We start from the raw sequence: 14636 nt of genomic DNA on the forward strand, positions 1-14636 counted from the left end.
TCATATTTTATTATTGACATTCCCTGAATTCACAGAGTTTAGATCATGCCACAGCTGAATCCCTTCGAAGACATTTTAAGGGCTTTCTCTCCCCTTGCAGCGCAGACTGATTTTTTTCCCCTTGAAGTGAGGAGTACGCAAGTGATGCCTGCTGGCGGGGAGCCAAATGGAAGGCTGGGGTGGGAGGGGCTCGAGCAGAAGGAAGCCTATGCAGAATGCTGAAAAGAACAGATCTGAAAGCTTTTGCTTTGTCATTCCTCTCAGTTCCTTTCCTTGCCAGTTTGTAAGTGGGGGACAAGTACAACCTACTTACTTCAGAGAATCACCAGGTCTAGAATCCGCCTTAACCTTGAAGGTCCTGTGACCCTAACCCCAGTCTCTGTGCAACACTAACCCCACTTCACTCAGGCTGTGTCTGTCTTTCTTCGGCATTTTTGCTGAGCAACATGGAGCCAATGACGAGAACAGGGCACTGCTGAAGGGTTTCGGAGATGGCTCAGCAGATAGGGGCCAAGAGGACTGCAATTTGAACTCCAGCACCACATTGCTCCCTGAATACGACTGGGTCTGGTCCTGGAGGGCACCTAGCACCACAGGGCCATAGCAAGCTCCACATCCTCAGATCTTGGCACTGAACCACAAGGCCATCATTGCAAATGACCTCTGAGCTCCCTGTGCATCACTCTCCTTGCCACCAAAATGCACTGTTCCTTTTGGGGGCCTCCCAAATGGTGCTCAAGGAAGCTGGGAGGCTCATCCTGGTGATTCTTTGGCTCATGGCTCAATGCAAGGGTCTGAGGATGGGGTACTGCTCTGGCCCTGTGGTGCTGGGGATTACCTGGGACACTGCAGCAGTGCTCAAGGGCCTCCAGGGTGATGCTTGGGGAATCATATAGTGCCAGGAATTGAACAAGAGTCAGCTGCATGCAAAGCATGTGTTTCAATTCCACACACTCTCTCCAGCCCTCAAAAATGCACCTGATAAGAGTGGAGGTCCAATTCGGGCCCAAATTGTGGTTCTCCTATTGGTTTAGCAGTGATATTCTGGGCAACTTACCCAACATCATAGAGTCCCAGTCTAATGCTATAAGGAAAACCTAACTCCTCGACAGAGGGAGAAATGGAGAAACAACGAAGTACATCATACTATGGTATATAATAAACAACTGAGCGTTTGGCTAAATACAGAGTCGCTAACTAGTTTCACAGGACTTAGGACCCGTGCTTCCTGTCTGACTCGCAGAAGCAAAATTTTCCAAAGCATCTTACTGTTTTTCTTACAAGATATCATAAAACCATTGAAAAAGTTTCTGTTACTCTGTACACAGCCCCGTTGACTGTAAATTCTGTTATTAATAACAACACCTCACATATATTCAGTGCTTTGGAATTTACAATGCGCTTTCACAAGTGTGGAAAAATACCCACACCGACATGTCAGCTTCTGATGACTAACAGTGGCAGGAAGCAGAAGGAGCTTCTGCTCTGAAAGGGGTCTATTAGTGATGCAAATGTAAGTTATCTGCACTTGTGAGGAACATAATAAACATTAAAACCAATTAGAAGTAACAATGTGTGATATATTCAGGCTTCAGAACTTGGCTTTAATTAGTTGAAAAACCAAAGGACAGAACGGAGAAGTTTGGGGGGGGGGGGCGGATTTGAATCACCTGAAGCTTAACAGCTGAAATGGTTTAGATGACCAGGAGGAAGGCTCTTTGCCTATTTTCATGTTCAGTCTAGAGTAATGAATTTGATTACAGGATGACAGAAAACTTGATGTGGTCATAACTGAAACACAAAGCATATGGAACTGAGACAAGCCAAACAGGTTAAGTTCTCAGAAATCAGTATTAACTTGCGTTTCAATACAACATATGTGTCATACTGAATGCAAAACTTTTAATAATAGAAGCTGTTAGGTTGGCATCTTCACAATCTTCTAAAACAGTTCTTCATGTGTGTGAGAAGTTTTACATTCGAAAAATGCTCAAAAGTGAATTTTTAGCCAGGGAGAAGAATGGAGGGTGCATTTTCAATACCATGTATTTCATTGTTTCCGTACTGTAAGAAGATGAAAGAACACACTTTCTGGTAAAGAAAGAGAATGGTCTTTTTGAAATTCACCTCTCTCAGAAGATAAATTTTTAAACAGCAAACTAGCTATCTAACTGGCTCTCGCTTTATGAATGTGAGGGGAACATTTGGATTTCTTGCAGTTATCAAATAGTTCAAATGAATACCCAGAAACATCTGTATTGCTTTCTGCTTTCTAATTATCTAGAGGCAATATTTCACACTTTTTTTTTTTTTTGGCTTTTCCCCCTTTGCCCAGGTCTACATTTGTGACTACCACAAACTCTGAGTTGGGGGTTGGTTTAGGCAGGTCAGCTAAGAGCAAGAAGGACAAGGCTAGCAGAGGACACTGCTGGGAGCAGGCCTCCTGGGGCCAGGCAGAGGAGGACGATGCTAGACAGCACCCTAAAGAGCATTCATTTTTTTGTCTCACAGTCCAAATTTGGTTGATGTATTTTTGAAGTTTCTAAAGGTTAACTATATGCTGTAATACATTACAGAAAGACACGAAGCCTGAATTTCACTGTGCCAGTCAAGAGGTTGGCTTGGATCTGCTATTTAGGACTGAGAGAGACAGTACAATTTACATGTGTGAGAATGTGAGAATAATTTTACCTTCTGTTGTTTTTAAAACCACCTTGGGCCATGATTTTTAAATTGAGACACAAGAAGATCTGCTGGGGTTCCCATAGCAACATTAACTTATCTAACTGCCCTTGCTGTATGTAAAACTTTCATTACTAGCTTGGCTTTTAAATGTATACTCTAATTAGGAAGCGTGACTGAACTGAGACTCTGGCAAATTTTAGCCTTTCATTTACTGATTGATGCACGTGTAAACAGGAACCTTGATACCTTATGTCTGAGGACTTACAACTAAGAAATCATAAGCGAAAAACTAATGTGATCTTCTTTGCCCCTGGTCTTTGACCTCACTGAATTTCATTCCAACTTCAAACCTCTCTCTAAATACATTTAAAACATGCCTTGGCTAGGATAAGATGAAAAGTAAAACAAACTAGCCTTATATGGTTCTGGCTCAGAGATTACAACCGACATGCCATCTATTTAAGACCAATCCCTAACCCATCTTTGCTCCACTACTCTTCATCATGAATATCCTACACTAAAGAGACTTGTCATTTCATGAGAATTTACAGTCAAGATTTAGCTCAATACCCACTTCCAATCAGAACCCAGGCTCTTTCCCATTCCTCCCCAAAGCTGATCTTTCCCTTTCTTCAGAACCGTTAGTACTATTGACTGCTATTGCCACTCCATGAAGTATTATTTGTTTACTTTATCTTTTGTTTATCTGGGCCACACCCAGCAGCGCTTGGGCATTACTCCTGCCTTAGTGCTTGGGGGGGTCATTCCTATAGGTGCTCAGGGGATGATGTGGTGCCAAGGATTGAAACTGGGCTTCCTGCATGTAAAGCCTGTGCTGTATCCATTACCTCTCCAGTCCCTGAAGTGCCGTTTGTGTCTGCAAAGAACATCTTTATGTTACTGGGGGCATCCATCCCCCTCTTTTCTTGACTTTCCTTTGAGGAATTTTCCTCCCTTCCACTCATTATGGTGGTACTGCCTATGGACACATTGAAGTTGGCACACACAACTTTCACATATCACTGGTGGCTAAGTGTGGTTCAATTAACACAAATTGCAGTGCTGGTAAGTCTGGTAAGTCACCCTGTACTTGCTTGTCAAGAGATGAAGTTATTGACCTACGCTGGGCCAATCACATCTTCTAGGAAACTGAATTTTAAGTGAATTCAAAGAGGAGTGTGATTGGAAATGAGTTCTTTCCAAGTTGATCCTTTTCAAGAGATTGTTCACTTCTTCCAAAATTTCTGTGGCTCATAATAAAGAAAATTCACTAGCCAAATAAGTCCTTACTTGACTGCTAGGGATTTTCATGCTTTATTTTACCAGTTACCTTCCATTTATACTTTCTAAAGAAATGACTGGGTCTTTAATTCCTGTATTACTTATCAATTCAGTACAATATAAATACTCAATGTTGTGTAACAAGTTAAAGGCCAATGTCAGATATTCTATTTTTATGAAGTGAAATTTACACACCAATTTATAATCCTTTTGATGCAATGTGGCAAATTATAAAATTTTTTTTGTTGCTGTTTTGTTTTGGGGCCACACACAGCTATGCCTGGTGGCTACTGCAGACACAGTGCTTGGAGGGTCACTCCTGATGGTACTCAGGAGACCATGTAATGCTTGGGATCAGACCAGTAATGCTTGGGATCAGACCAGGACTCTTGCATGCAATGCATAGGGTCTAGCTTTTGGCATTATATCCTTGGCCTGATAAGTAAATTTTTAATTGCTGTAATTTAAGAATTTTCTACAATAGTAATTACAATAGTAATTACTCTGTGACCTTGGACTCTGGGCTCAACAGGACCCGGAAGCAGAGGTCCTCTGCCTGCTTCCCCCAGTCTCCAGTGACCCAGGGGTCACAACCATATGCCACCTCCTGCCGGTGCCAGATAATCTCGTCATCGGCCACCATCCAGAACTCACGGTTGCTTTTCCTGGAAAAGAGCATAAGATGAGGCCCCATAACCATGCCACTGGACTCCACACAAGGCTGTTTTCACTTGGGGCATCCCAAAGGGGTGGTTGAGAGCCCTCCCCGTCCCAAGAAACCCAGCCTCAGCAACCGACCTCCACAACCCAACCGCCACCATGCTCCAGGCCGCTTACCACATGCTTGGGCCAAGCGTCACATACAGAGTGAATATATTCCTGGACCACATGGCCGCAGGACACATCATAAGACACTCTGTACTCATTTTTCCATACCTTTTGGAGAGCCTGGCAAGCTACCAAGGATATCCCGCTTGCACGGCAGAGCCTGGCAAGCTACCCGTGACGCATTTGATTTGCCAAAAACACTAACAATAACGTGCTCTTCATGTTCCTGGAGTGAGAAGACACCATTGGGCTACACTAGCATGCGACAGGGATGAATGGAGACTTTACTGGCACCCGCTCGAGCAATTGATGAGCAATGGGATGACAGAGTAATTACTTAAAGGGAACTCATAGGGCCAGAGTAACAGTACAGGGGGTAGGGTGTTTGCCTTGCATGCAACAGAACTAGGTTCAATCTTGGGCACTCCGTATAGTTACCGAGTCCTGCCAGAAATGGTACCTGAGTGCCAAGGCAGGAGTAAACCTGAGTCTCCACAGGTGTGTGGCCCCCAAACTAAAATAAATAAACAAATAAAGAGAACTTGTAACAAGTTATATATCAAATACACTGAAAATAATATTACCCTGGGTCACACTTAGGAAAGAGAAACAAAATTTTATTTTAATCATCAGTTTTTGAATTAAAATGAAAAGTCTGAGGGAAAATAGACCAAAAAATAAATAAAAAACAACACACATTCATCTTGGTCATGTGACCTGCCTGGAAACAAGGAGAGTTGGCAAGCGCTATCAGAGAGCTACAGAAGGAAGTCAACTGTGTTTGACGAACACACTTAAATAAAACAGACGGTTTCCTTTTACTTCTAAAAAATGGCAGGTATGGGTCTGCAGAATGATTTGACTTCGTGATTTAATCAAATTGTTTTAAAAAATTCAAAGGACAGGAGCTGGAGAGACAGTACAGTGGGCAGGGAGCTTGCCTTATGAACAGCTAATCTGAGTTTGATCACTGACACCCCATATAGTCCCCTGAGTTCCACTAGGGGTGAACACGGAGCAGAGTCAGAAGTAAGCCCTAGGCTTACTGCTGGGTATGATCCAAAAAACCAAACCAAAACAAAAATTCAAAGAACAACAACAACAACAAAAGTTTAGACACAGTAAGTTCAAAGACGCTTTGACTATTTTAAGTTCTGAGAACCAGAATAAGGTACACTCTTCAGATCACTTACACGGGCTTAGTATGCACAACGAAGCTCACCTATGATGAATAGCAGGGTATATAAAGTCCCTCCTTTTCTTATGATTTTCCAAAACTGTAAAGTTTACAGAAATCTTCAAGTAATGAAGTCCTCTTCTCTTCTTCTTAACATGATACATAAGTTCAAACAAACCATGATAAAGAAGAGAAAATGCTGATTTGAAGCTTTTCTGAGTCAAGGGTTAGTGGTTAAGGAGCTTGCCTTGAACCCACACTTGGTGTTATTTTCACTTTATTTCCCCCCCTTGTATTAACTTGTCCGTACATATAATGGTTTCTGGAATTTGCCTTGAACCCACACTCGGTGCATTTTCACTTGTTTCTTTCTATTAACTTGTAATCGACGATCAACCAGATTTTGCTTCTCTTCTAAACCAGCCTTGCAGAACATATCATGGACTTCTCCTGTAAGTAAAAAATGGTAACCAAATGTATGACATATTACTGTAAAGCAGTCATAAACAATGGAACATGAATGGAAGCATTAAGCAACTAAATTTCATTTATACCAAGAAACATTCTCTAGTACAAATTAGTAAAGGAAGACTCTGAAACCAAGTGAAATCTTCTTCACATTAGTGTGCCAATTTTCTTGAAGTTGCAGGTCCAAAAGAGTTCACAGAATGAAGAAGTACCCTTCTCAGAGCAGACTACTACCTCTAGAGTTCATGAACTTGAGCTCCTGTCAATTACAGACCTCTGGTAAATGAGGGAGTGCCTCAAGAGCCCTAAAGGGACCTGCAACCATTGATCAGGGCATAAGATCTAGGCAACACTTTCCTTCCTTATGTAAGATTTATGGTTTTTCTAAGCTTAAAAAAATTCGATATTGCACAAAATGAAAGAAATATTAAGTATGAACAGACTAAAACAGCTGACAGAAATAGATACACAGCACCGCTGGTTGAAGTTTTCAATATTTTGAAAGGTGCCCCTTCTCTAAATTTGTTGACTTGAAGAGACCTCAATGGCACATTTTAAACATCCTTATATAAGTTTGGGGAAAGTCCTTGAATTACAGGATTCATTTTAGATGTTTTTTTAAAATGAGAAACTGACAAGAGATAAATTATTTTCTATAGATTCTTAGAATCAAATTTTTTCCTTTGGCTATGACATGTCATCATTTTTTTTTTCATCTTAGGGCTAATACTACCTCCAAAATGGAACAGAGAATACCTTCATTTGGGTCTAAGGATGAAACAAGTGATTCTTTAAAGCAGTTTCCACTGGAAAAATATTAAAAGGCAAAAAGGCCATTTTCAAATTTTTACATAGAACACAGTCAGCAAAGTACGAAGATATCCAATATTTAATCAACTACTGTAGCCTCATTTTTAGAGCTTTTGAGCTTCTCCCTGAAATAATAACCACAGAGTTTTTATAACTAATAATTTCTTCTTACAGGTAAGCATACCTTCTGTAAAGAAATATGCTCTGGTGCCATCTCCTCGAACGTAAAAATTTTCAGATAAACAATGTCCTAAAAAAAAAGCAATTTAGTATTTATTAAAACAAAAACAAGAACAAAAAACTTGACAAAAATATATGCAAAGCATTCCTTATAACAATGCTTAAATCTTTTCCATTTAATCTCTTTTCACCTGTTATAGGTAACAAGGGTGAGTGCTGAGAGAAACACCTCAAATTCATTATGTGTCTGATTTTGAAATAATTTTCGGGTGCTGTGAATTCAGAAATCTTTCATTGCTGCAAAATGTTTAGTGAGCCCAACATCCGTTATGTTACCAGATCTGTGACCCACAATTTAAGAAACTAGGCTTTATAACACATGAAAATAACTACAGGGGTTAAGGCCTTGCATGAGGTCAACCCAGTTTGATCCCCAGCATTGCCCATGGTTTCCTAAGCAGCATCAGGACTAATCCCTGAGCACAGAGCCAGGAGTGATCCCTATGTAATCCCAGGTATGGCTCAAAGACCCATCCCACCTCACAATAAAAAAACAAAAAAACTTCCAACAGAATATACTATTACCACTTTTAAAACGAAGTTGAGTCTTATCATATCTTCCATAGTCCCGAAATAATAGCATTCCCCCAGGTTTCAGTAACTTGCTCAGTCGGTTTATAACACTTTGCATCCTTTGAAAACAAAGCAAGATTACTCTCTTACTAAAAACTTGTTTCCCATGCTACACTTAACCTTCTTAAAGATGATATAAGAAAAGCTGAATAAACCCAAGTTACTCTAAATACAAGCATGAGGGCCATAAAAACAAATATTTTACATAGAACAGAAAAGAATACAAATTTGCTAAATTATTAAATTCAAAAGGTCCAGGGTGGTATATAGAAAGCACCCAAATGACCAGTGCTAACTTCACAAGGTTCATGGAGGTTGACAACACCAAAATGCAAAACCACAGACATTTCCTGATATGTACAGCAAATTAAGGTAACCAGTGAGCCAGACAAAAACTAAAGTCACTTTATATTCTTTGCAAGATAGATAAAAGATAGAGCCAGGCCAAATTGTACACCATCAAATGGATCATTTTCCCTCCAAAATGAGTCCCTTTTCCTCCTGATTATTTAGTTTAAAGATAGCATCATTCACCGAAGTATAGAACCTCAGAGAAATCTTTTATCCCTTTCACTTTTCTCTTCTTCTGCTATTCTCTCCACAATCATTTGATCATCAAATTGTACTTCTTTTTTTAAATGACATCTTTGATATTTTCTCTTTTGTTTCCCATTCGTACTGCCTTCTTGTAAACTCCTACCTTCTCAGGGATGGAAACAGAAGAGCTTCTTAACATGTTTGATTATTCTCCCTGTCATTTCTTCCTGCATGTTACAGATTTTGTTTAACATGGTTTTGTTGGGCAAGAGAGATAGTACCGAAGGGAAGGCACTTTCCTAGCACCTAGGAAAAAGTTCAATCCCTAGCGCCACAAATGATCTCCCAGGCAGCCCCAGCTGGGAGAAGCTTCAGGGTGTCACTCCCCCCTCCAAAAAAAAAAAAAACTACCCCAAAATGATGGTTTTGTCAAATTGTCCCTTTGCTCAAAAATTTTCATGATTTTAATCCACAGAATAAACATCTTAATTTCTTGCATTGAGACACCTTAAGAGCTACAAATGACCTCAATTAATCTCTCTACTATTTTTCAACTAATTCCTAATTTTAAGCATCTCCTCCAGTCATATGTTACAAGCTTGGCTCTGAGCAGTAGATGCTTTCACTCATGTGATTTCCCCTCAGAGAATTCTATTCTCCTTACTATTTAAATTATATTTGCATGGCAAGCCTTTATTTAGTTTCTTTGTTTACTTTACTGATGCAGTTCCCAGTCAAAGACTACAACACCTCCTGACAGATCCTGGTTTAATGTTCTTTTGGTTAAGTGTTCATGGCCTTTACGTGTAATTATGGATGATACATGGCAAAAATTTAAAATGTTTTAGTAATTCTGGGGGGTGGGCTGAGAGTGGCTGTCTAAGGAGCTCTGCTGAGAAAAGCTCAGCAGGAATGACCATCAAAGTACAAAATCAGCCCTCAGTATCTGCCTTTGGAAGACAGCAGTAAAGGGGAGCATGTTTGTAGACTCCCTGCAACTTTTTTTTTCTTTTTGGGGTCACACCCGGCAATGTACAGGTTTATTCCTGGCTTTATATTCAGGAATAACTCCTGGCGGTGCTCAGGGGACCATATGGGATGGTGGGAATTGAACCCGGGTTGGCTGCGTGCAAGGCAAACGCCCCTACCCGCTGTACTATTGCTCTAGCCCCGCAACTTTTGCTTTATCTAAGCAATGTACAGCCTCTGAATATCCTGTTTTTTTAAAAATGAGGAATTTGGATCAGATAATCTGCAAATTTCTCATTAATTAGAATAATGGGTATGTATGTGTGAATATGTGCTTTTATGTGCGTGTGTGTGTAAGATTGATTATATCAGGCATATATGAAAGAGAGAGCAAGAAAATAAAGTACAAATGAGTGAAGTATGATAGAAACAGGAAACATGACTAGATAATCTCTTTTACAAATGGAACATAGGCAGCCATACCCCACATCCCACATCTGTTGTCATGAAAACTCATCCGTCAACCCATGAAGCTTTACAGATTCATGATTAAATCTTGGAAGAGATCCAAGCCAAGCCACCTGAAATTTATGGGTACACCAGTCTCTGGGCTGTAAACTCTGGGGCATCCTTGGGAGGGAGGTGGGCTGAGTCCCCACTATGCTAAAGCTCTGGCAGCTGCACCCACATCCCACAGCTGCCCGCACGCCATGGCCTCAACTCCACTGCTTCTTGACACATCTCTGAGGAAACCTCAAACTGACAAAAATTCCAGGTACGTCAGTTTTCAGGCTGGGAACTCTGGGGTATTCTCAGAGCAGGAGCAGGCAGCCTCCTCTTCCCTCCATACTCTGGCAGCTCCGGAAACCCTGGCAGCCACGGCAACTCATCAGCTCAGTTCAACAGTGTTTCTGGAGCATACGGCTGCATATGTGGTCCTGCAACACCTTCAAATTTCACAATACTGACATTCTAGTAGGAACACACCAACTTAGATGAGGAAGTAACATAGAAACCAACTGAGTTCAATGAACACAGAAGGCTCAATTAATAACAAAAACCATAGCAAACTCTCAGACAAAGACTGAATGACCCCATGGTGAGATATAACAATTTTCACAAGTTTTCTTTTACTCTATGTCTTAAAATTCCATTATCTATTTACAAGCAATATAAAATAAATTATTTGATGCCTGCTAAGGGGGTAGGCATAGGGGATGGCTGGGAAAATGGGGACGTGATGGGTGTTGGAACACTGAATGTCCAAAACGGCTATATTATAAACATCTTTGTAAAGCACAGTGTTTAAAGTTTAAAAAAAAAATTTAAAAATTAAAAACAGAAATAAAAATGGAACATAACATGAAGGAGAAAAAGAAAAGTATTTTTCTTGTTTATATTTTACAGGTTATTTTCATACTGTGTTTGTAGCTTTAGACTTAAGCAATTAAAGAAGATCATGCCTGAATCTTAAAATACCTGGTTTCAGGATAAAGAGTTCATGTACAGAGAAAAATTTGTCTCTGCAATTATTAGTAAAATATGCATGAAGGAAAATACAGAAAAAACAAAGAGCCAAATACTTCAAAATATATATACCTCCTCCAGCAAATCCCTTCTTCGTAACTATCCTTTAAGGTCTATAGTTGTGAATGGAGACCAGTGTGGGGTTGGGAGGGGAGGGGGATAAGAACAGCAGTGAGGAGCTGCTGCTTTTGATCCTTCCATTTTGGCCCCTGGGTAGTTCCAGAGTCAGCTCCTGAGATGAGCTGTGGTGAAATGACTAAGGCAAGAATGGAAGAAAGTGTCTTCGTTTTTCCCCCCTAACCAACTCTGTTAACCTCATCTAACTCTGGATAGAAGAAAAGGAGAAGGAAACAGAGTAGATTAAAAAAAAATGAATATTTATTGATTTCATCTCTATGCTTTGATCTGTGGTAAACATTCTTTTATTTCTTGGACTAGAAGAACAGTTGACTTTTCTTTTGTGGTGCTCTACGGTTTATTCCCATTTAAGCTGAAACCCCCACATTCGAGGTCTAGCTGAATTGCTTGTTGTTCATTTGTGCATGGATTTTAAAAGCTGGGAAGAAGCCACTTTTCCAGAACTTTCCTGGAGCTGAATCTATTACCATAGTATTAAAAAACCTAAAGAGAAATACCTTGTTTTTTCACTTACTGTTGTATGACTTCTACTTGATTACCTTATTTTTAGATCATTTCCATTTAAGGTAAAGTGGCTACTGAGCTGATCATCTGAATTTATTTTATAATAAATAAATAGAATGAACATACTGTACTATAAAAGCAATCTTCCCAAGACATCTGCTTCCCCTTCTCTTTAACATTCAATTCAAATCATGAGAAAATACATGATCTAAACGAATTTCAAATAGTCTTTTTGTGGTCTTTTTTGGAATTTAAACATTTCCTGTTATGGGTGTCAAATAGAAAATCTTGTTCTCTATCCTCCTACTCCAACCTTTTAACTATTCTTCCTTTTAACTATGAAACAAAATACATAATTAAATCTTTCTACCAGTACCTGAATAATGCAATAGTCTAAACAGATTAGTAGAGAGGAACAGGTTATAGAAAGTGGGAAAAAAAGTAGTTTCATGGAACCTGAGATATCTTACCAGGTACATATACAGCTTTTGTTTAGATTTAGAAATCTAATTTTTTTTCAATAAGTTATCAAACTGGTACTCTCTAAAAGAGACATACCAGAACTATAAAGGGTCTTAGTGAGTTTGCAATTGCAGGGTTTTTTGGGAAAGGGTCACACTTAACAAACGATAGGCAGATGATGCCAAATCTGTGTCTGTTACTCGAGGATCAGGAAAACACCACGTTAGGAAACTTGTGAAGGCAAAGTCCCAGACAAGCCTTGCCACTTGCCACATATGCCTTAATACATATGATGTGGCAAAAGTGTAAGAAAAGTGGCCATTATGTTAGTGCATACTATTATTTATACGTTCTCATTGGAGAGAGCTATGGCTACTGTTACAAAATACATTGTGTGGGAAAAAAGTTGGCCATAAGTATTTAAATAATGATACTCGGTTAATCTTAGATTATAAAAATCCCAGGTTAACCTGGAAAATACTAAATAATTCTTAATTTCCTAGTGGGCTTCTTTAAAACAATTTTGCCTTTTTGGGCTAAACCTGGAGGTGCTCAGGACTTACTTCTGGCTCTGAGCTCAGGGATCACTCCTTGGAGGGACTTGGGAGAACTTACAGGATGCTGGGGATTGAACCAGGGTTGGCCATGCAAGGCAAGTGCTCTACCTGCTGTACTATCTCTCTGGTCCCACTACAACAATTTTTTAAAGCCTGTCAACAGACCAGTATGAAGCCAAACAGCTAGAGCCTACCACTTCATGAACATCCAGGAAGAGGCTAAATCAAATATGTTTGTTTCTGATCGCCAAGTACAATTTCCCTCTTGGGAGTCGATTAGGCTGTTCTGAATTTGTAATTTCCTCGAATGCTGTCATTTTTAATAGGTATGTGCCTTGCCAGGATATGTTCACTTCATTTTGACAGTGACAGAAAGCTCACTAATGAAGTAGTTTGACCAGCTCCTTTCTAAAAGTCTGAAGAAAGGAAACACTGCATTTAAAAGGCTGCATATTAAATATAATGTCGTTCGCTAAACAAGAAATTCAAGAATTGTCATTTGTGCTTTGATAGTTCTGGAAAGCACTACCGATAAAAGAGCTTTACAAGGTTTCCGTGCCCTTTCATCTGCATTTACCTGTCAGGATGAATAGAAGAGAGCACAAAGACAAGGAGGATGACATCCAGGATCCCGTCTGGAAAAGGGTAGGGTAAGCCATCATCACAGACATCATGAACGAAGGCATGGCACTGTGCTGCTCTGAAGGAAGAGTGAGTCTGTCATGATGTAAAAACAAAAGGGTGGGAAAAGTAATTAGCAGACTTCTAGTATATTTTTAAAATAAGAAATAGAAGCGCCTCCTTTATTTTTTTTACTCCCCCCCAAATGCCTGCTTCTGTGATTTAAATGCACTTTATTTCCAATTCAGTATTCTGTTCACTGATTTTGAGCTGCCATAAAATAGTTAAGTCTAGCCCTTGGACTTGAGAACAAATATTTGTTGCAATCCCATTTTAATTTTAAAAGTTGAGTAGGCAAGACTTGAGTCAGTAAGCAGTATTTTTGGAAGCCTGCCTAGTATTATTAATTATTTTTTTTATTTATTTGTAAGAGAACACAAAAAAATAACATTGTACTGGTTGTAAAAAATAACTTCCTTTAGACCCCCCCACCCTTTCTCCCATCTATCACCCTCTTCTCTTTGATAACCTGTTAGTTGTATTGAATAGTTTGTTTTTATTTCACTATGTCCTTTCTTTAAATTTATGTAATTATATTACACATAGGCAGTATCTGGTATGTCTGGTATGTCATCCACTCAAATTCCTTCTATTTTGTTATAACTGGCAAGTTTCACCTTTTTTATAAATAGCTAAACAGTAGTCTGTTGTATATATACACACATGTATATATATATATATATACATGTGTGCAAATGTGTGTGCATATACACACACACTGTCACTGTATCACTGTCATCCCATTGCTCATCGATTTGTTAGAGTGGGCACCAGTAGCATCTCCAGTGTAAGACTTGTTACTGTTTTTGGCATATCGAATACACCATGGGTAGCTTGCCAGGCTCTCCGAGAGGGGTGGAGGAATTGAACCTGGGTTGGCTGCATGCAAGGCAAACGCCCTACTCACTATGCTATCATTCCAGCCCATACACACACACATTTCCCTTATCCAATCATCTATCAATGGGCACCTTGACTGTTTCCATGTTTAAACTATTGAAAATATCACTGTATTAAACATTAGGGTAGATACAAGTTTTCAAGTTTATGTTTTCACATTCTTCAGAAGTATGACTGTTGGGTCACAATATGACAATTCTTTTAGCTTTGGGCTGAGGCCCATACCATTTTCCAAAATGGCCACACCACATTACACTCCCAATAAAAAGTTCCTTTTTCTCCATATCCTCATTAGTACT

At 39.6% G+C, this 14636-nt stretch overlaps 1 protein-coding gene across 2 annotated transcripts in view; it reads right to left on the reverse strand.

The window, feature by feature from the left end:
• Nucleotides 1–5404: 5404 nt before the first annotated feature.
• METTL8 (methyltransferase 8, methylcytidine) overlaps nucleotides 5405–14636 on the reverse strand; it is a 103475-nt gene continuing 94243 nt past the window's right edge. Inside the window, exons 7-10 of one of the 2 annotated variants that reach the window (XM_055122037.1) lie at nucleotides 13334–13473; nucleotides 8015–8121; nucleotides 7434–7499; nucleotides 5405–6421 (exon numbers count right to left, since the gene is read on the reverse strand). In XM_055122037.1, coding sequence (XP_054978012.1) covers nucleotides 6267–6421; nucleotides 7434–7499; nucleotides 8015–8121; nucleotides 13334–13473 — 468 coding nt within the window. In that variant the 3' untranslated portion in view covers nucleotides 5405–6266. The remainder of the gene's footprint in view (nucleotides 6422–7433; nucleotides 7500–8014; nucleotides 8122–13333; nucleotides 13474–14636) is intronic. The other variant, XR_008627331.1, reaches the window with a different exon arrangement.

The sequence above is a fragment of the Sorex araneus genome, chromosome X, assembly GCF_027595985.1.
Source record: "Sorex araneus isolate mSorAra2 chromosome X, mSorAra2.pri, whole genome shotgun sequence".
NCBI classification, from domain to species: Eukaryota; Metazoa; Chordata; class Mammalia; order Eulipotyphla; family Soricidae; genus Sorex; species Sorex araneus.